General features: G+C 50.6%; 1 protein-coding gene across 6 annotated transcripts in view; it reads left to right on the top strand.

The window, feature by feature from the left end:
* Nucleotides 1-21,917, top strand: part of LOC119567620 (natural cytotoxicity triggering receptor 3-like) — an 82,475-nt gene extending 60,558 nt beyond the window's left edge. Inside the window, exons 5-8 of one of the 6 annotated variants that reach the window (XM_043527905.1) lie at nt 2,628-2,740; nt 7,854-7,973; nt 20,747-20,784; nt 21,162-21,917. In XM_043527905.1, coding sequence (XP_043383840.1) covers nt 2,628-2,740; nt 7,854-7,973; nt 20,747-20,784; nt 21,162-21,272 — 382 coding nt within the window. In that variant the 3' untranslated portion in view covers nt 21,273-21,917. Of the gene's footprint in view, nt 1-2,627; nt 2,741-3,015; nt 3,739-7,853; nt 7,974-8,218; nt 8,257-8,633; nt 9,338-20,746; nt 20,785-21,161 lie in introns of those variants that run through there. The other 5 variants (XM_043527903.1, XM_043527902.1, XM_043527906.1 and 2 more) reach the window with 5 other exon arrangements.
* The last annotated feature ends 282 nt before the right edge of the window (nt 21,918-22,199 follow it).

Here is a 22,199-nt window from a genome sequence, read left to right as displayed (position 1 = left end):
GGAGGTCAGCTAGTCCAACCCCCTGCTCAAAGCAGGACCAATCCCCAATTAAATCATCCCAGCTAGGGCTTTGTCAAGCCTGACCTTAAAAACTTCTAAGGAAGGAGATTCCACCACCTCCCTAGGTAACGCATTCCAGTGTTTCACCACCCTCCTAGTGAAAAAGTTATCCAACCTAGACCTCCCCCACTGCAACTTGAGACCATTACTCCTTGTTCTGTCATCTGCTACCACTGAGAATAGTCTAGAGCCATCCTCTTTGGAACCACCTCTCCGGTAGTTGAAAGCAGCTATCAAATCCCCCCTCATTCTTCTCTTCTGCAGACTAAACAATTCCAGTTCCCTCAGCCTGTCCTCATAAGTCATGTGTTCCAGCCCCCTAATCATTTTTGTTGCCCTTCGCTGGACTCTCTCCAATTTATCCACATCCTTCTTGTAGTGTGGGGCCCAAAACTGGACACAGTACTCCAGATGAGGCCTCACCAATGTCGAATAGAGGGGAACGATCACGTCCCTCGATCTGCTGGCTATGCCCCTACTTATACATCCCAAAATGCCATTGGCCTTCTTGGCAACAAGGGCACACTGCTGACTCATATCCAGCTTCTCGTCCACTGTCACCCCTAGGTCCTTTTCCGCAGAACTGCTGCCGACCCATTCGGTCCCTAGTCTGTAGCGGTGCATTGGATTCTTCCGTCCTAAGTGCAGGACCCTGCACTTATCCTTGTTAAACCTCATCAGGTTTCCTTTGGCCCAATCCTCCACTTTGTCTAGGTCTCTCTGTATCCTATCCCTACCCTCCAGCGTATCTACCACTCCTCCTAGTTTAGTATCATCCGCAAATTTGCTGAGAGTGCAATCCACACCATCCTCCAGATCATTTATGAAGATATTGAACAAAACCGGCCCCAGGACCGACCCTTGGGGCACTCCACTTGATACCGGCTGCCAACTAGACATGGAGCCATCGATCACTACCTGTTGAGCCTGACAATCTAGCCAACTTTCTACCCACCGTATAGTGCATTCATCCAGCCCATACTTCTTTAACTTGCTGACAAGAATACTGTAAGAGACCGTGTCAAAAGCTTTGCTAAAGTCAAGAAACAATACATCCACTGCTTTCCCTTCATCCACAGAACCAGTAATTTCATCATAGAAGGCGATTAGATTAGTCAGACATGACCTTCCCTTGGTGAGTCCATGCTGACTGTTCCTGATCATTTTCCTCTCGTGTAAGTGCTTCAGGATTGATTCCTTGAGGACCTGCTCCATGATTTTTCCGGGGACTGAGGTGAGGCTGACTGGCCTGTAGTTCCCAGGATCCTCCTTCTTCTCCTTTTTAAAGATTGGCACTACATTAGCCTTTTTCCAGTCATCTGGGACTTCCCCCGTTTGCCACGAGTTTTCAAAGATAATGGCCAATGGCTCTGCAATCACAGCCGCCAATTCCTTTAGCGCTCTCGGATGCAACGCATCCGGCCCCATGGACTTGTGCACGTCCAGCTTTTCTAAATAGTCCCTAACCACCTCTTTCTCCACAGAGGGCTGGTCACCTCCTCCCCATGCTGTGATGCCCAGCGCAGCAGTCTGGGAGCTGACCTTGTTCGTGAAGACAGAGGCAAAAAAAGCATTGAGTACATTAGCTTTTTCCACATCCTCTGTCACCAGGTTGCCTCCCTCATTCAGTAAGGGGCCCACACTTTCCTTGACTTTCTTCTTGTTGCCAACATACCTGAAGAAACCCTTCTTGTTACTCTTAACCTATCCTTGGTTCTGATTTACTACAGCTTGTATTGGGTTAGAAGCCATACCAGTGTAGAACAGAAATGGTTTATCCAAGTCACGTTCCACAACATGATTGAATCTCTTTATAAACTCAAGGTAAAACTTGGTTAGACCAATAGTGGATTGGATCTGCTGTTGCAGCAGGATTCCCGTATGTCTCATGTGATCTTGCCAAGAGCTAAAGAAAAGAGCTACTTTATCCATACAAGCTCCGGCAAACGTTTGGAACCCAATTAACATCAACTTAATGTAGATATCACTGTTGTTTATAGTACAGGAATCTTGGCAATTAGCCATGAAAGCAATATGGTCGTGTGCCTGTTTCCCTTCTCATACAAAAAGAACAGGAGGACTTGTGGCAACTGAGAGACTAACAAATTTATTTGAGCATAAGCTTTCGTGAGCTACAGCTCACTTCATCGGATGCATTCAGTGGAAAATACAGTGGGGAGATTTATGTACACAGAGAACATGAAACAATGGGTGTTATCATACGCACTGTAACGAGATTGATCACTTAAGGTGAGCTATTCCCAGCAGGAGAGAAAAAAACCTTTTGTCGTGATAATCAAGGTGGGCCATTTCCAGCAGTTGACAAGAACATCTGAAGAACAGTGGTGGAGGGGGGAGATAAACGTGGGGAAATAGTTTTACTTTGTGTAATGACGCATCTACTCCCAGTCTCTACTTAAGCCTAAGTTAATTGTATCCAGTTTGCAAATTCATTCCAGTTCCGCAGTCTCTCATTGGAGTCTGTTTTTGAAGATTTTTTGTTGAAGAATTGCCACTTTTAGGTCTGTAATCGAGTGACCAGAGAGATTGAAGTGTTCTCCAAGTAGGGGACGTGAGCTGTGTTGGGACTCGGGGCCCCTCTCTTACCGAGCCGTCATCTCCCTGTCACTCGTCGTTCTCTTCTCCCTGGGAATCATCCTCCGCCTGCGGCCTTGGAGCGGTACCGGCTCCACGCGGGTTCTGCCTTCACTTCCTGTCCCAAATGGTTACATGGCATCACTGTGTGGGCTGGTAAGCAGCCTTTGCCCCACCCCAGAGCCAGCTGCATCTCAGCACCGGGAAAGGGGTCCCTGTATAAACAGCCCCAGCGTTCTACCCCAGAGGTGGCTGCATTTCATCCCTGGTGGAATCAGTCTCTCTCTGGTATTGATTGGGCTCCATCCCCGTCGCGTTTCCCCTCAGTCTGTTCAGTGACGCTCTCGTTCTGTTTCCCAGGCTTCCCCGTGGATCCCGCGGTGGGTGCTGGCTCCAAGCCGCCCCCGGCACCGGGGCAGGTGACGCTGCTTTAGCTGCTTACGGGGGCTGGTCACCGGCAGGATTTTCCCAGCTCTTGGGGCACAAGCCGTCAGACTTCGTTGGACTCTGAGCCACCTGCCGGGGGCTCCTGCGGGGCCGGGGCGTCTCCGCTCTCCTCTGCTTCTGTCTGTGGGTCGATCGGCCCAGGGCACCCAGCGAAGGGGCCATGCAGCAGCGATGGGTGCCTGGGAGCATTGTCGCCCCCTAGTGGCCGCTGCCGTTATAGTTCTCCTTGGTACAGGAAATGGCCTGTGGCTCCGGGCGTCGGGCTCCTGGGTGTGGGTGGGTCTGGGGAGGGGAATGTGCGCCCTGCAGGGCTCCTGGTGTGATCCCAGCTGGGGTCAATCGGCCGTAGCTCCAGTGGAATAAACTCAGAAAGACCTATTTACACCCGCTGTGGATCTGTCCTGTATGTCTTGGGTATGCCAATAACATGAAAGAAAAGTATTTCTCAAGATTAATTCCTTGTGGGACAATATTTTTCCATTTACAAATGAAAATTAAATGCTGTAACGGAGTCAGCCACAAGAGAAAACAAAATTCTAAAGAAAACATTTCCGTATAAAGCAGATAAAGACTGTCCAGAGCATGTTTGGTTTTTTAGAAGGAATACGCCGATGGCAAGAGATACGTGTTGCAAAAAATAAATAACCTCAGGGTGTGAAAATAAAAGATATTAAGCAAAAATTCCTTTATGTAAAATAATGTTATTCCTCATGACAAAATATCCCAGAGAGGGTAAGGAGCATCACCCAAGATGCGACAATGAACTGAGGACTGAACCCAGGAGTCCTGGCTCGCAGCCCCCCATCTCCCTGTGCTCTAACCACTAGACCCCACTCCCCTCCCAGCAGGGGCCAGAGGAATGCACACCCGCACTCCCGTCCAGCCCTTGTCCCCAGCCTCTTGCTGCAGCCTTCTCAGAAGCTCAGGCCACAAAACTTTCCACCGGCCCCCCCCAAGGTGACATTTCCGGAGGATGCTGAGGCTGAGCTGAGCTGGGCTGCGGAGCTCCCCAGAGAGCAGGGACCATGGAGCAGCTGCCAGCCCTGAGCACCGTCCTCTGCGCCGTCCTCCTCATCCCCACCTGGGGAGCAGGTACTAATTTAACTTGTCTATCCATCCACCTACCCCATCCCTAGATCCATCTCTGTGTGTCCATCCATCCACCTACCCCACCCCTAGATCCATATCTGTGTGTCCATATATCCTGTCCCTAGATCCATCTCTGTCTGTCCATCCATCCACCTACCCTATCCCTAGATCCATCTCTGTCTACCCATTCAGCCCTACCCCTACATCTCATCTATCTTTTTATCTATGTACCCATCCATCCCACCTCAAAAAGAATATCTATCTATCTATTTATCTAGATCTAGGGGTGGAGGATGCGTGCATGGATGCATAGATAGATGTGGATATGTCACATCAGGTCAATGAGAAGTATTCTGTTTCCATAAAACAAATATTTCATTTCAGTGTTGACTCCTCTTCATAATATCAAATCAAACCAGTCTGGAAATGCAAAATCAAATCATTCCCTTTTGACCCTATCAAAAACGCTTTCTCTCCCCCAGTTTTAAAGCAATTGTCACCCTTTCGACGAGACGGCATTTCCTAAGAGGAAAATGTTCCTTCAGGACAAATTCTGACCCACTCTAGTTTGAAGCACAAATTGTAGAAAGTGGAGGCATGTGTTTGTGGTGTATTGAAAAGGGTTAAAATGACAAGCTGCCACTTTAATTTGTAAGGGGGTTTCCTGGTCCTTGTAAGGGGGAAGCCGTTCCATACCCCTCATTGTTTTGGTTGCCCTTCTCTGTACCTTTTGCAATTCTAATGTATCTTTTTTGATTTGAGGTGACCAAAACTGCACGAAGGGTCCAAGGTGCGGGCGTACCATGGATTTAAATAGAGGCAATAGGATATTTTCTGTCTTTTTATCTCTCCCCTTCCTAATGGATGCTCAGAGTCTGGTGACTTTTTTCACTGACGCTACACATTGAGTGGATGTTTGCAGACAACTATCCACAATGACTCCAAGATCTCTCTTGAGTGGTAACAGCTAATTGAGACCCCATCAGTTTGTATGTACAGTTGGGATTCTGTTTTCCAATGTGCATGACTTTGCATTTTCCACCATTGAATTTCATCGGCCATTTTGTTGCCCCGTCACCCAGTTTAGTGAGTTCCCTTTGTAATTCCTCGCAGTCTGCTTTGGACTTAGCTGTCCTGAGTGATTTGACGTCTAACGTCTCTGTGAGCATCTGCCGTGCACAGAGCAGTGTTGATGCTGGGTCTCTGTTGGGGTGGAAGTGAAAGCCCTGTGCAGTGTGTTATCGAGAGTGTTGTGAGCAATAGCAAGGTGGACGGGAACGCACAATTCTTTCCCCTTTGCTTCTTCTCTCTGTCCTGCTAAGGTTTCGGGCGGCTGGGTCGTGTCTTGATACCACTCGTCGTCATTTTCCTTTGATGCTCTAATGTTTATTGCCCTGGTTCACGAAGGTCTCACAGTGCGTCAGAGCCCCGTTGTCCAAGCGTATGTCGGCGAGACCGCGACACTCGGCTGCTCCTTCACGAACAGACCGGGCAGCGTGGCCAGTGTGTGGTGGACTAGAGCACGCGGGATTGTGCTGGAATCTCACCATCCCTTCTATAAAGGACGGCTCAATGTGTCCTTCTGGGATCTGCTCCGGAAAGGGGAGGCCACGCTGACCCTGTCGGAGCTGGAGCAGTGGGACTCTGGTCTCTATCGGTGCCACGTCAGCAACCGCCAGGGAGAGAGCGGGACAGGAGCGGGCACCGAGCTGCAGGTGATGGAGAGAAACCAGAGTGACACAGGTGAGGTGGGGAATGGGGGCACGGGGCCTTCCCCCTCTATGGGGTGCCAGCGGTGATCCGGCCCCAGGGTGGGGGACTGGCTGGCTCAGGAGGTGGGAATGGGTTACGGGGCTGTCCCCTCTATGGGGCGTTGGTCCAGGAATCTCCTAACCCCTCATTACTATTGTCTAGGGTTTCCAGGGGGACGGCCACATACCCTACCCCTAAATCCATCTCTGTGTGTCCATCCATCCACCTACCCCACCCTAGATCCATCTCTGTGTGTCCATCCGTCCATCCACCTACCCCATCCCTAGATCCATCTCTGTCTGTCCATATATCCTGTCCCTAGATCCATCTCTGTCTGTCCATCCATCCACCTACCCTATCCCTAGATCCATCTCTGTCTACCCATTCAGCCCAACCCCTACATCTCATCTATCTTTTTATCTATGTACCCATCCATCCCACCTCAAAAAGAATATCTATCTATCTATTTATCTAGATCTAGGGGTGCAGGATGCGTGCATGGATGCATAGATAGATGTGGATATGTCACATCAGGTCAATGAGAAGTATTCTGTTTCCGTAAAACAAATATTTCATTTCAGTGTTGACTCCTCTTCATAATATCAAATCAAACCAGTCTGGAAATGCAAAATCAAATCATTCGCTATTGACCCTATCGAAAACGCTTTCCCTGCCCCAATTTTAAACCAATTGTCACCCTTTCGATGAGACGGCATTTCCCAAGAGGAAAACGTTCCGTCAGGACAAATTCTGACCCCCGCTTTGTAAGGGGGTTTCCTGGTCCTTGTAAGGGGGAAGCCGTTCCATACCCCTCATTGTTTTGGTTGCCCTTCTCTGTACCTTTTGCAATTCTAATGTATCTTTACTTGATTTGAGGCGACCAAAACTGCACGCAGGGTCGAAGGTGCTGGCGTACCATGGATTTATATAGAGGCAATAGGATATTTTCTGTCTTTGTATCTCTCCCCTTCCTCATGGATGCTCACAGTCTGGTGACTTTTTCACTGCCGCTGCACAGTGAGTGGATGTTTGCAGAGAACTATCCACAACGACTCCAAGATCTCTCATGAGTGGTAACAGCTAATTGAGACCCCATCAGTTTGTATGTACAATTGGGATTCTGTTTTCCAATGTGCCTGACTTTTCATTTACTCTCATTGAGTTTCATCGGCCATTTTGTTGCCCCGTCACCCAGTTTAGTGAGATCCCTTTGTAATTCCTCGCAGTCTGCTTTGGACATAGCAGTGTTGATATTGGGTCTCTGTGGGGTGGAAGTGAAAGCCCTGTGCAGTGTGTTATCGAGAGTGTTGTGAGCAATAGCAAGGTGGACAGGAATGCACAATTCTTTCCCTTTGCTTCTTATCTCCGTGCTGCTAAGGTTTCGGGCGGCTGGGGAGTGTCTTGATACCACTCGTTATCGTTTTCCTTCGATGCTATAATGTTTATTGCCCTGGTTCACGAAGGTCTCACAGTGCATCAGAGCCCGGCTGTCCTCCAAGCGGCCCCCGGCGAGACCGTGAACCTCAGCTGCTCCTTCAACAACACTCAGGGCAGCGTGGCCAACGCGACATGGACCATAGCACCCGGGGTTGTGCTGGATTCTCAGCATCCCTTCTACAGCGGACGGCTCAATATGTCCGACCTGGATCTGCTCCGGAAAGGGGAGGCCACGCTGACCCTGTCGGAGCTGGAGGAGCGGGACTCTGGTCTCTATCAGTGTCAGATCAGCATCCACCAGGGAGAGAGCGGGACAGGAGCGGGCACCGAGCTGCAGGTGATGGGGAGAAACCAGAGTGACACAGGTGAGGTGGGGAATGGGGGCACGGGGCCTTCCCCTCTCCGGCCCCAGGGCAGGGGACTGGCTGGCTCAAGGGGCTGAGAATCCCCTAAAGCTCCTCTCCATCGCCCAGGTAAAGAATCTGCCCCCGTAGGGTGCTGCGACCGGGAGCTCCTGTACCAGGTCGCCATCGCCTTGGGGCTCCTTCTCATCCTAGGCCTGGTGGCCACCGTCCTCCTGAAGAGACGCCGAGGTACCAAACCGGAGCCTTCCCCCAGCTAAACTCCTGGCCTCCATGGGCCAGGGCCTCTGCTAGTGAACACACCCCAGTGGCCGTCTGTCCGTTGTGGTCCATGCTGGGTTGTCTGTCCATATATCTAACCCCCCATGTCCTTCCTTCTCCTCCCATCCCTAGATCTCTGCAGCTTCCCTCTTCACCCCAGACTCTCTCTCACACTCCTCCGTTTTAACGTTCCTTTCTTCTCCCTTCTTCCGCAGCGCCGCCCCCCTCGCAACCCCGCCAGCGGCAGCCGAAGGTGAGACAATGCAGCCTGGGCCCTGTTCCATACAGTGCTTGGGTCTGGTCTCCGGGTGCCAATAAGGACTGGTACAATACAGTGAGGGGAGAGAACCCAGGAGTCCTTGCTCCCATCCCCCCTGCTCTAACCCCCCAGTCCCTTCCCAGAGCTGGGGATAGAACCCAGGAGTCCTGGCTCCCATCCCCCCTGCTCTAACCCCGTAATCTCCAGTCCCCTCCCAGAGCTGGGGATAGAACCCAGGAGTCCTGAATCCCAACCCCTCCAATCTGGGGTAACACTGTGGGATTTGCTCCCTGGGAGCTGCCTAAATTGGCCTGAATTAAGAGACCAGATCTGGGGTGAGGGCGTCCTCACAGTGTGTCTGTCCAACACAGGGCCACGGCAGCCGGGGGGCCGAGGACAGCGAGAGCCTGCACTACGCAGAGATTAAATTCCAGACTCCAGGACGCAGGGAACACACCTCCAACCACGCCCAGCGGCGCTGAGTCCCTCCGCACCCAGCACCACCTGAGTCCCTCACACTCACAGCCACGCCGCCACGAGGGAATTCCCCACAGGAGGAGACCCTCACAGGGTTTGAGGGAGAGCAGAAGAAAATTATGGACGTGAAAGTCCATGTGAACCCCAACAAAACCCAACTAGCCCTCTCTACGGCAGGGAATAATCGACTAGGGCATGGATCTGCCCTCAGGAAATGCCTTCTCCGGGGCCTCCTGGATATAACTATATCACGTCCCTGTGTGTTATTTCCCTGTCCTCTCTTTAGTGGTTCTAACGCCTCCCTGTGGAGCGTGACCAGCTGGGGGTAATTAACGCAGTGTCTGGTCCCTCTTCCTAACTGAGCACGAAGAGAAACGCTCGCCCAGCTCAGCATGGTGTGGGCGGTGGAACTGGTCTGAGCGACCAGCGTGACTGCTCCAGCCAGCTGGAATTGCTCAAAGAAAGTGATTTTTTATGGTCTAAAAATTAAATAATTTCTTTGTGTGAAAAATTGTCTGTTTTCAGAGTTTTTTGAAAAAATGTGTTTGGGTAAAAACTTTTGCTTTTTCTCCCTCACTTCCCTCTTCTCTTCAGTCCCCTTGTCGTGGTCCAAAATCTTAGAATCATTTCGGAAAATTTGCTTTTCAGAAAATCCACTTTTTTCCCCCTATGAAAAAAAATGATATTTTCCTGAAAATTTGATATTTTGTTCTGGAATATCATCCCTCTCTCCCCGCAGTGAAAATGTTTCATTTTATCCCTGAACATTGGGACACTTCCCTCCCCTCCCAAAAAACAATATTTTTTTTCACGAAAATCTTTTCTCCCCTGTAAATTGGAATTTTGCCCCCCCTGCAAATGTTATTTTTTAAAATGTTGAGTGGGGGAAGAAGGAAAAAAGAGAGAAAAAGAGGAACTTAATAAAAGTCACTGGGGAAAATCAACCAACAATGTCGAGAAGTAATTGCAAAAATGAGAATAATGACCAGGGGGGAAATTGGTCTCTGATTTTTTCCCCTTTGGGTATTTACCATTTTTGTGGGATTTTTGTCCCTCCCGCACTTTTCTCCCCTCCCCACCTATCACCTCCCCCCTGACCTGGGGAAGGGGACTCACTCCCTTTCTGATACCCCGCCCCAAATACATCCCGGAACCTTCCAACGCGGCTCCTGTTTCCCACCCGGACCCCATGAGGAACTATGGGCAAGTCCTTCGTTGAGGTTAGAGGGGTTGATGCCACTTCCGGTTGTTTCCTCCTTCACTGAGATCCACTTCCACTGTCTCCCCCTCCCTTTGAAGCATTAATCCCAGTGTCACCCGCCCCCCCCCCATTTAAATCCTGCGGGACCCACCACACCCCGGAACCCTCCCCCTCGTCTTTCCCACCCGGATCATCGAGAGCGTGGCACCCAACGGTGGGCAAGTCGTCTATGGCTATAGTCCTGACGCCACATCCGGTCCACTCCCGCCCTGCCTTGGGCCCACTTCTTGGACTGTCTTCTGTCCCCCTCCCCCACCACCTGCTCTCCTTGGAGCCATGTAACCGCTGCAGAACCAAACACACCCCGAAACTTTCCCACGAGGCCTCCTGTTTCCCACCCGGACCCTGTCGGGCAAAGGTCAGCCGATCCGAACGCCGAGGGAAACAACGGCTGCGGGCTAAAAACAGAACGGCCCGTCTGGGACGGGGGCAGTTGGGCAGCAGAGGCGCCAACCGCGGCTGGCGGGTGCTCGACCCCCGTCTGCCCCCGGCCCTGCCCCGACTCCGCCCTGGCCCCGCCCCCATTCCAACCCCATTCCCAAAGTCCCCTCCCCAACTCCGCCCCCTCCCTGCCCCCATTCCAACCCCCTTCCACAAATCCTCGCCCCGTCCCGCCTCATCCCCTGAGCGCGCCGAGTCCCCGCTCCTCCCCCCTCCCTCCCGGGGCTTGTTCCGCCACCAAACAGCTGTTTTGCGGCAGCAAGCGCCGGGAGGTGGGCAGAGAAGCAGGGACGGGGCGCGCTCAGGGGATGAGGCGGAGGTTCGGTGACGTGAGGTGAGGTGAGGAGGGGAGGGGAGCTTGGTTGCTGGTGTGGGCAGAGCACCCACTAATTTTCCCCTGTGGGTGCTACAGCCCCAGAGCACCCACGGAACGGCGCCTGTGCCTGACAGGGCGGTATAAAAGTCGGTGAGTCAGCAGACAGCCAAGGGGTAGGTGGAGAGCGAGTGGACGGTGAGGAGAAGGAGAGAAAAGCAGAGAGAAGCTTGCTGAGCCGTCCATCTGTCCGACAGCCGAATGGGGAGCCGACGGAGCAGCAGGACACTGTCCCGTCCTGTCCAGCAGCAGAGGGAGGAGATGCAGAAACCCAAGGAGAACACAGCAGCGGAGAGAGAGAGAGCACAGGAGGAACAATCAGCCAGGGAGTCAATTGGCCGCAGCTCCATCTAAGTCAATGGGGCCAGACCCCTGCTGGGATCAGTCGGCCGTAGCGCTTCTGTCTTCAATGGAACGGATTTCCAGACGCTCAGTACCTGGCCCCACTGAGCTCAGTGGATGCGCGGCCGCTTGACACCAGCTGGGATCTGGTCCAGAGGTTTTCCCTTCGCTTATTTAAAAACAGTTTTATAAACTCAAACATTTCTGGACTACAAGAGTTTTTAAATTAAGCATTTTTAATGAAAACTCTCTCCTGGAAAATGTTCTTTCCATGCAGAAATGGCTTTCAACGAAAACATATCTTTGTGAACTGTTCTCGTTGACAAAAGCGATATCACTTTAAAAAGGAAAATGCTTTGGGGGTGTTACAAATTATACCTGATAGGACACGCACACTACTGCTGCGAATTCTACCTGATAGGACACGCACAGTTCGAATCTAGGCTGAGGCACATGAACAAAGTCCACAACTGCAGAGTTCCCAGAAAACACCAAGTTTATTACGCTCGAGCGTGGTGCCCCCCTGCTAGTCAGGAGGGGACCCCGAATACAGATTATACAAAGGTTATATACCTCTTAGCAAAGCATGTTGCCCTCGTGCATCGGAAACCTTAGCCAATAAACAAACCCCTTTTCTTATCTACCACCTATCCCTGCTTGGTGCATTCCTTGTGCTAAACCAGTATGTTCATTACACAGCATGGTCCTAAAGCCATGCATCAGTAACTTTTATTATCAGGATGGGAGGCCTCACATCAAAGGCCAGGAGATAGGGAGTTAGGGACAGACAAAGAAGAGATACCGGGAGTCAAGGCAGGCTGGAGACAAGGGGGAGGATTTTCACAGGAATGCAGTATCTAGGGAACACTCCTCCTGGTGCATGATGTGTTTGCTTTTAGACAATGGTGGGCCCCAAACCAAAATGGAGTCAAATGTGCTAACTTTTCCTTCACAGGGGAAAATGTTTCTCTTTAGTGAAGATATTTTTCGACAAAAATAATTAAGGAAAATGATGTGTTTTCTCATGGAGAAAAAGTGTGTGTGTGTGTATATGTATATATGTGTGTGTGTTTACATCTATATATAAGAGCTGACACAATATGCTCCACTCCAGTGCTAGCTGCATTTATGGGAATTCATGATTTTTCTTGATAAAATTAATGTTCTATATATAATAATACCTGTCAAGCTTCACCCCAGTGGTAGCTGCATTTATGGAACATATTTGCTTCTCCTTATGTAAATATCAACGTTATTGAAACAAGCACGTTTGCACTCAGAAATATATATGTCTTGTGAATGTACGACACACCTTGCTGAGAGGAAAGTTCTAGCAGAACGAAAGGGGTGAGTTTCTTCAGGCTTCTGACTTTTCCCCAGTGCAAATGTTTCTTTTGATAACACCCTAGGTCCCGACTCGATGTAGGAGGAGAGATTGAAACAGAGAAGTGGAGGTGACAGAAGGCTGGAAAATAAGGCTGTTCACCCCGTCTCAGACTACATGAGGAAGGGGTGTTGGGTGGAATTTCAAGCGCTCCCAGGTCAGATGTTCAGAAAAGAGATTTTCCATCTATATTTTAACGCTTGTTTTTCTCCTGAATTGGGACAAAAAGGTGAGAAATTGGAAATTTGGGTGGAAAGTAAAATTCTAGCAGGAGAGACCCCCCCCTGAGCCAGCCCACTCCCATCACTGCCTGGATCACATTCGGACCAGCTCCCCCCTCTCCTCCCCTGGTTAGAGAGATTTCTCTGCACATGTGAGGGCTAGAAGCATTTTTGGCACTGCAAGCTGAGCGCCTGGAGATCGACTCCAGCTGACGGGACGGAAACGGTGGTCAGTTATTTGTGCGTCGCACACGGCCCTGACTCTGACACTTCTGTAGCTGATTGTAACTCACCCCTGCTCCCCCCTACCCCCCCAGCTACCACCTTTGCAGAAGTTGCAGCCCTGAAAGAGGCTGAATTTCCTGTTTCTCACCACGATGCGCAGGGGTGAAAGTGAAGACAGAGCCCCGAGCAACTCGGCACGTTTCAGCCCACCACAGAAACTGCAGAAAGTCCCAGTAGCAAATGGACCCTCCCTCATGGTGCTGAGTGCTGCCCAGACCCCCTCCCCTCTGAGAAGGATCGGGACCCCTGTCGTGCCAGGCTCTGCACAGACCTGAACTGAAGGATGACAAAGGGTCTGGACTCCGGGGTTCTCTCCCAGCTCTGCGATGGGAGTGGGGACTAGTGGGTTAGAGTCAGGGGGGCATGGGAGTCTTTTTCTGCTAGACCACACTGAACCAGAACTTAGGATAGAACCCAGGAGTCCTGACTCCCAGCCCTCCCCCCGGCTCCACCTCTCCTCACTCTCTCCCCACAGCTGCAGTGTGAGGATGGTGCCCGTGGGAGCCAGCTGAGGTCACTCAATCAGGGTGAACTGCAAACAGAACGGGGAAGACAAACCCCAACAGCTGGTGGATATTCCAATACTGAGATTTACCCAGCCAGCCCAAAACAGCCTCTGTACGACCTCCCTGGTTACTCAGAAGTCCAAAGAACGCAGTTCCCTTAAACTGCCCAGCCTCGTTGCATTTCCATGCTCTATTCATTTACAGATCTTTCGAACCAGCCTCTGAAGTTCGGCCATGGATCAGGTCAGTCTGGGAGTTCATTGACTCTTTCTGGCCCTGTCACCTTTCACAGAGATAGATTACACTCCTAACGTCACACCCCCAATGCAAAATCGATGCAGGAAGGGATGACACAAACATCGCTGAGTGCATCCCAAGAGCTCCCCACCCTTGGTTCTGATTTACTACATTAAGTATTGGGTTAGAGGCCGTACCAGTGTAGAACAAAAAGAAAAGGAGGACTTGTGGCACCTTAGAGACTAACCAATTTATTTGAGCAGAAGCTTTCGTGAGCTGCAGCTCACTTCATCGGCTGCATTCAGTGGAAAATACAGTGGGGAGATTTATATACACAGAGAACATGAAACAATGGGTGTTATCATACGCACTGTAACAAGAGTGATCAGGTAAGGTGAGTTATTACCAGCAGGAGAGCGCAGGGGAAAAAACCTTTTGTAGTGATAATCAAGGTGGGCCATTTCCAGCAGTTGACAAGAACGTCTCAGGAACGGTGGGCGGGGGGGGGGGGGGGGAGGGAGGGAAACGGGGAATAAACATGGGGAAGTAGTTTTACTTTGTGTAATGACCCATCCACTCCCAGTCTCTATTTAACCCTAAGTTAATTGTATCCAGTCTGCAAATTAATTCCAATTCCGCAGTCTCTCGTTGGAGTCTGTTTTTGAAGGTTTTTTTGTCATAATATTGCCACTTTTAGGTCTGTAATCGAGTGACCAGAGAGATTGAAGTGTTCTCCAAGTGGGGGACGTGAGCTCTGTCGGGACTCAGGGCCCCTCTTTTACCGAGCCGTCATCTCCCTGTCACTCGTCGTTCTCTTCTCCCTGGGACTCATCCTCAGCCTGCGGCCTTGGAATGGGACACGCACACAAATGCTACGAATTACACCTGGTAGGACACGCACACCAGTGCTGCGAATTATACCTGATAGGACACGCACAGTTCGAATCTAGGCTGAGGCACATAAACAAAGTCCACAACTGCAGAGTTCCCAAAAGACACTAAGTTTATTATGCTCGAGCGTGGTGCCCCCCTGCTAGTCAGGAGGGGACCCCGAATACAGATTATACAAAGGTTATATACCTCTTAGCAAAGCATGTTGCCCTCGTGCATCGGAAACCTTAGCCAATAAACAAACCCTTTTCTTATCTACCACCTATCCCTGCTTGGTGCATTCCTCGTGCTAAACTAGTATGTTCATTACACAGCTGGTCCTAAAGCCATGCATCAGTAACTTTTATTATCAGGATGGGAGGCCTCACATCAAGGCCAAGAGACAGGGAGTTAGAGACTGACAAAAACCAGATACTGGGAGTCAAGGCAGGCTGGAGACGAGGAGGAGGATTTTCACAGGGATTCAGTATCTAAGGATCACTCCTCCTGGTGTATGATGTGCTGGCATTTAGACAATGGTGGGCCCCAAACCAAAATGGAGTCACATGTGCTAACTTTTCCTTAACAGTCCTCCCTTTCTTTTTGTACGTCAGTAAGCTATATTGGGGCTGAGTAACCACGCTGCAGGGTTAGCAACTGCCGACAGCACATACTGCAGCATTGTAGGCGTACAAAAAATAACGCAAAAACAATAACAATCAAAAAAAGTAAATACAAAATACGCCGTCCCCAAGTCCCCACATTCGGTAGCCATGAGGTGAGCCAGTCCATTTCGCTGGACTCTGAGCCACCTGCCGGGGGCTCCTGCGGGGCCGGGGCGTCTCCGCTCTCCTCTGCTTCTGTCTGTGGGTCGATCGGCCCAGGGCACCCAGCGAAGGGGCCATGCAGCAGCGATGGGTGCCTGGGAGCATTGTCGCCCCCTAGTGGCCGCTGCCGTTATAGTTCTCCTTGGTACAGGAAATGGCCTGTGGCTCCGGGCGTCGGGCTCCTGGGTGTGGGTGGGTCTGGGAAGGGGAATGTGCGCCCTGCAGGGCTGCTGGTGTGATCCCAGCTGGGGTCAATCGGCCGTAGCTCCAGTGCAATAAACTCAGAAAGACCTATTTACACCCGCTGTGGATCTGTCCTGTATGTCTTGGGTATGCCAATAACATGAAAGAAAAGTATTTCTCAAGATTAATTCCTTGTGGGACAATATTTTTCCATTTACAAAGGAAAATTAAATGCTGTAACGGAGTCAGCCATAAGAGAAAACAAAATTCTAAAGAAAACATTTCTGTATAAAGCAGATAAAGACTGTCCAGAGCATGTTTGGTTTTTTAGAAGGAAAACGCCGATGGCAAGAGTTACATGTTGCAAAAAATAAATATACCTCAGGGTGTGAAAATAAAAGATATTAAGCAAAAATCCTTTCTGTAAAATAATGTTATTCCTCATGACAAAATATCCCAGAGAGGGTAAGAAGCATGACCCAAGATGTGACAATGAACTGAGGACTGAAAACAGGAGTCCTGGCTCACAGCCCCCCATCTCCCCTTGTTCTAACCACTAGACCCCACTCCCCTCCCAGCACACCCGCCCCCGTCCAGCCCTCGTCCCCAGCCTCTTGCTGCAGCCATCTCAGAAGCTCAGGCCACAAAACTTTCCACCGGCCCCCCCCGAGGTGACATTTCCGGAGGATGCTGAGGCTGAGCTGAGCTGGGCTGCGGAGCTCCCCAGAGAGCAGGGACCATGGAGCAGCTGCCAGCCCTGAGCACCGTCCTCTGCGCCGTCCTCCTCATCCCCACCTGGGGAGCAGGTACTAATTTTATGTGTCCATCCATCCACTTACCCCAACCCTAGATCCACCTCTGTCTGTCCTTCTGTCCATCTGCCCAACCCCTAGATCCATCTCTGTGTGTCCATCCATCCACCTACCCCACCCCTAGATCCATCTCTGTCTGTCCATCTGTCCTTCTACCCCACTCTATTATATTCAGCCCTATCTGTCCATATACCCTGTCCCTAGATCCATCTCTGTCTGTCCATCCATCCACCTACCCTATCCCTAGATCCATCTCTGTCTACCCATTCAGCCCAACCCCTACATCTCATCTATCTTTTTATGTATGTATCCATCCACCCCACCCCAAAAAGAATATCTATCTATCTATCTATCTAGATCTAGGGGTGGAGGATGCATGCATGGATGCATAGATAGATATGGATATGTCACATCAGGTCAATGAGACGTATTCTGTTTCCATAAAACAAATATTTCATTCAGTATTGACTCCTCTTCATAATATCAAATCAAATCAGTCTGGAAATGCAAAATCAAATCCTTCCCTTTTGACCCTATCAAAAACGCTTTCTCTGCCCCAGTTTTAAACCTATTGTCACCCTTTCGAGGAGACGGCATTTCCCAAGAGGAAAACGTTTCGTCAGGACAAATTCTGACCCCCTCTAGTTTGAAGCACAAATTGTGTAAAGTGGAGGCATGTGTTTGTGGTGTATTTAAAGGGGTTAAAATGACAAGCTGCCATTTTAATTTGTAAGGGGGTTTCCTGGTCCTTGTAAGGGGGAAGCCGTTCCATACCCCTCATTGTTTTGGTTGCCCTTCTCTGTACCTTTTGCAATTCTAATGTATCTTTTTTGATTTGAGGCGACCAAAACTGCACTCAGGGTCCAAGGTGCGGGCGTACCATGGATTTATATAGAGGCAATAGGATATTTTCTGTCTTTTTCTCTCTCCCCTTCCTAATGGATGCTCTCAGTCTGGTGACTTTTTTCACTGCCGCTGCACATTGAGTGGATGTTTGCAGAGAACTATCCACAACGACGCCAAGATCTCTCTTGAGTGGTAACAGCTAATTGAGAACCCATCAGTTTGTATGTACAGTTGGGATTCTGTTTTCCAATGTGCCTGACTTTGCATTTTCCACCATTGAGTTTCATCGGCCATTTTGTTGCCCCGTCACCCAGTTTAGTGAGATCCCTTTGTAATTCCTCGCAGTCTGCTTTGGACATAGCAGTGTTGATGTTGGGTCTCTGTTGGGGTGGAAGTGAAAGCCCTGTGCAGTGTGTTATCGAGAGTGTTGTGAGCAATAGCAAGGTGGACAGGAACGCACAATTCTTTCCCTGTAGCTTCTTCTCTCCGTGCTGCTAAGGTTTCGGGCGGCTGGGGCGTGTCTTGATACCACTCGTTGTCGTTTTCCTTTGCTGCTATAATGTTTTTTGCCCTGGTTCACGAAGGTCTCAGAGTGCTTCAGAGCCCCGTTGTCCGAGCGTACGTGGGCGAGACCGCGACACTCGGCTGCTCCTTCACGAACAGACCGGGCAGTGTGGCCAATGTGAAGTGGACTAGAGCACCCGGAGTTGTGCTGGATTCTCACCATCCCTTCTACAGCGGACGGCTCAATGTGTCCTTCCGGGATCTGCTCCGGAAAGGGGAGGTCACGCTGACCCTGTTGGAGCTGGAGAAGAGGGACTCTGGTCTCTATCAGTGCCATGTCAGCATCCGCCAGGGAGAGAGCTGGACAGGAGCGGGCACCGAGCTGCAGGTGATGGAGAGAAACCAGAGTGACACAGGTGATGTGGGGAATGGGGGCACGGGGCCTTCCCCATCTATTGGGTGCCAGCTCCGATCCAGCGCCAGGGTGGGGGACTGGCTGGCTCAGGAGGTGGGAATGGGTTACGGGGCTGTCCCCTCTATGGGATGTTGGTCCAGGAATCTCCTAACCCCTCATTTCTATTGTCTAGGGTTTCCAGGGGGACGTCCACCTACCCCACCCCTAGATCCATCTCTGTGTGTCCATCCATCCACCTACCCAATCCCTAGATCCATCTCTGTCTGTCAGTCTCTCCATCTGCCCCACCCCTAGATCCATCTCTGTCTGTCCATCTGTCCTTCTACCCCACTCCACTATATTCAGCCCTATCTGTCCATATACCGTGTCCCTAGATCTATCTCTGTCTGTCCATCCATCCACCTACCCCACCCCTAGATCCATCTCTGTGTGTCCATCCATCCACCTTCCCCACCCCTCGATCCATCTGTGTCTGTCCATCCATCCACCTACCCCACCCCTAGATCCATCTCTGTCTACTCATTCAGCCCTACCCCTACATCCCTCTCATCTATCTTTTTATCTATGTACCCATCCATCCCACCCCAAACGAATATTTATCTATCTATCTAGATCTAGGGGTGCAGGATGCGTGCATGGATGCATAGATAGATGTGGATATGTCACATCAGGTCAATGAGAAGTATTCTGTTTCCATAAAACAAATATTTCATTTCAGGGTTGACTCCTCTTCATAATATCAAATCAAACCAGTCTGGAAATGCAAAATCAAATCATTCCCTTTTGACCCTATCAAAAACGCTTTCTCTGCCCCAGTTTTAAACCTATTGTCACCCTTTCGAGGAGACGGCATTTCCCAAGAGGAAAACGTTCCGTCAGGACAAATTCTGACCCCCTCTAGTTTGAAGCACAAATTGTGTAAAGTGGAGGCATGTGTTTGTGGTGTATTTAAAGGGGTTAAAATGACAAGCTGCCACTTTAATTTGTAAGGGGGTTTCCTGGTCCTTGTAAGGGGGAAGCCGTTCCGTACCCCTCATTGTTTTGGTTGCCCTTCTCTGTACCTTTTGCAATTCTAATGTATCTTTACTTGATTTGAGGCGACCAAACCTGCACGCAGGGTCCAAGGTGCGGGCGTACCATGGATTTATATAGAGGCAATAGGGTATTTTCTGTCTTTTTCTCTCTCCCTTTCCTAATGGATACTCACAGTCTGGTGACTTTTTTCACTGACGTTGCACATTGAGTGGATGTTTGCAGAGAACTATCCACAACGACTCTAAGATCTCTCTTGAGCGGTAACAGCTAATTGAGACCCCATCAGTTTGTATGTACAGTTGGGATTCTGTTTTCCAATGTGCATGACTTTGCATTTACCACCATTGATTTTCATCGGCCACTTTGTTGCCCCGTCACCCAGTTTAGTGAGATCCCTTTGTAATTCCTCGCAGTCTGCTTTGGACATAGCAGTGTTGATGTTGGGTCTCTGTTGGGCTGGAAGTGAAAGCCCTGTGCAGTGTGTTATCGAGAGTGTTGTGAGTAATAGCAAGGTGGACAGGAACGCACAATTCTTTCCCCTTAGCTTCTTCTCTCCGTGCTGCGAAGGTTTTGGGCGGCTGGGGCGTGTCTTGATACCACTCGTCGTCGTTTTCCTTTCCTGCTGTAATGTTTATTGCCCTGGTTCACGAAGGTCTCACAGTGCTTCAGAGCCCCGCTGTCCTCCGAGCATCCCCCGGCGAGACCGCGACACTCAGCTGCTCCTTCGAGAACAGACTGGGCAGCGTGGCCAAAGCAACGTGGACTAGAGCACCCGGGGTTGTGCTGGAATCTCACCATCCCTTCTATAAAGGACGGCTCAATGTGTCCGACCTAGATCTGCTCCGGAAAGGGGAGGCCACGCTGACCCTGTCGGAGCTGGAGCCGCGGGACTCTGGTCGCTATCAGTGTCAGATCAGCATCCACCAGGGAGAGAGCGGGACAGGAGCGGGCACCGAGCTGCGGGTGATGGGGAGAAACCAGAGTGACACAGGTGAGGTGGGGAATGGGGGCATGGGGCCTTCCCCGTCTGTGGCCCCAGGGCAGGGGACTGGCTGGCTCAAGGGGCTGAGAATCCCCTAACGCTCCTCTCCATCGCCCAGGTAAAGAACCTGCCCCCGTAGGGTGCTGCGCCCGGGAGCTCCTGTACCAGGTCGCCATCGCCCTGGGGCAGATTCTCATCATCGGCCTGGTGGCCACCGTCCTCCTGAAGAGATGCTGAGGTACCAAACTGGAGCCTTCCCCCTCCTAAACTCCTGGCCCCCATGGGCCAGGGCCTCTGCTCGTGAATACACCCAAGTGGCCGTCTGTCCATTGTGGTCCATGCTGGGCTGTCTGTCCATATAACTAACCCCCCATGTCCTTCCTTCTCCTCCCGTCCCTAGATCCCTGCAGCTTCCCACTTCACCCCAGACTCTCTCTCACACTCCTCCGTTTTAACGTTCCTTTCTTCTCCCTTCTTCGACAGCGCCGCCCCCCTCGCAGCCCCGCCAGCGGCAGCCTAAGGTAAGACAATGCAGGCTGGGCCCTGTTCCATACAGTGCTTGGGTCTGGTCTCTGGGTGCCAATAAGGACTGGTACAATACAGTGAGGGGAGAGAACCCAGGAGTCCTTGCTCCCATCCCCCCTGCTCTAACCCCCCAGTCCCCTCCCAGAGCTGGGGATAGAACCCAGGAGTCCTGGCTCCCATCCCCCCTGCTCTAACCTGGTAAACTCCAGTCCCCTCCCAGAGCTGGGGATAGAACCCAGGAGTCCTGACTCCCAACCTCTCCTATCTGGGGTAACACTGTGGGATTTGCTCCCTGAGAGATGCCTAAATTGGCCAGAATTAAGAGACCAGATCTGGGGTGATGGCGTCCTCACAGTGTGTCTGTCCAACACAGGGCCACGGCAGCCGGGGGGCCGAGGAGAGCGAGAGCCTGCACTATGCAGAGATTAAAATCCAGACTCCAGGACGCAGGGAACACACCTCCAACCACGCCCAGTGGCGCTGAGTCCCTCCACACCCAGCACCACCTGAGTCCCTCACACTCACAGCCACGCCGCCAGGAGGGAATTCCCCACAGGAGGAGACCCTCACAGGGTTTGAGGGAGAGCAGAAGACAATTATGGGCATGAAAGTCCATGTGAACCCCAACAAAACCCAACTAGCCCTCGCTACGGCAGGGAATAATCGACTAGGGCATGCTCTGACCCTCAGGAAATGCCTTTTCCAGGGCCTCCTGGATATTACTATATCACGTCCCTGTGTGTTATTTCCCTGTCCTCTCTGGAGTGATTGCAACGCCTCCCTGTGGAGCGTGACCAGCTGGGGGTAATTAACGCAGCGTCTGGTCCCTCTTCCTAACTGAGCACGAAGAGAAACGCTCGCCCAGCTCAGCATGGTGTGGGCGGTGGAACTGGTCTGAGCGACCAGTGTGAGTGCTCTAGCCGGCTGGACTTGCTCAAAGAAAGTGATTTTTTTTGGTCTAAAAATTAAATAATTTCTTTGTGAGAAAAATTGTCTGTTTTCAGAGTTTTTTGAAAAAATGTGTTTGGAGAAAAACTTTTGCTTTTCTCACTCACTTCCCTCTTCTCTTCAATCCCCTTGTCGTGGTCCAAAATCTTACAATCATTTCCGAAAATTTGCTTTTCAGAAAATCCACTTTTTTCCCTATGAAAAAAAATGATATTTTCCTGAAAAATTGATATTTTGTTCTGGAATATCATCCCTCTCCCCCCCCCCAGTGAAAATGTGTCATTTTATCCCTGAAAATTGGGACACTTCCCTCCCCCCTGCCAAAACAATATTTTTTTTCATAAAAATCTTTTTTCCCCTGTAAATTGGAATTTTGCCCCCCCCTGCAAATGTTATTTTTTAAAATGATGAGTGGGGGAAGAAGGAAAAATAGAGAAAAAGAAGGAATTTAATACAAATCACT

This window comes from Chelonia mydas, chromosome 14 (assembly GCF_015237465.2).
Source record: "Chelonia mydas isolate rCheMyd1 chromosome 14, rCheMyd1.pri.v2, whole genome shotgun sequence".
NCBI classification, from domain to species: domain Eukaryota; kingdom Metazoa; phylum Chordata; order Testudines; family Cheloniidae; genus Chelonia; species Chelonia mydas.
Note: the sequence above shows the minus strand (reverse complement) of the source record. Positions and strands in the feature narration are given on the sequence as shown.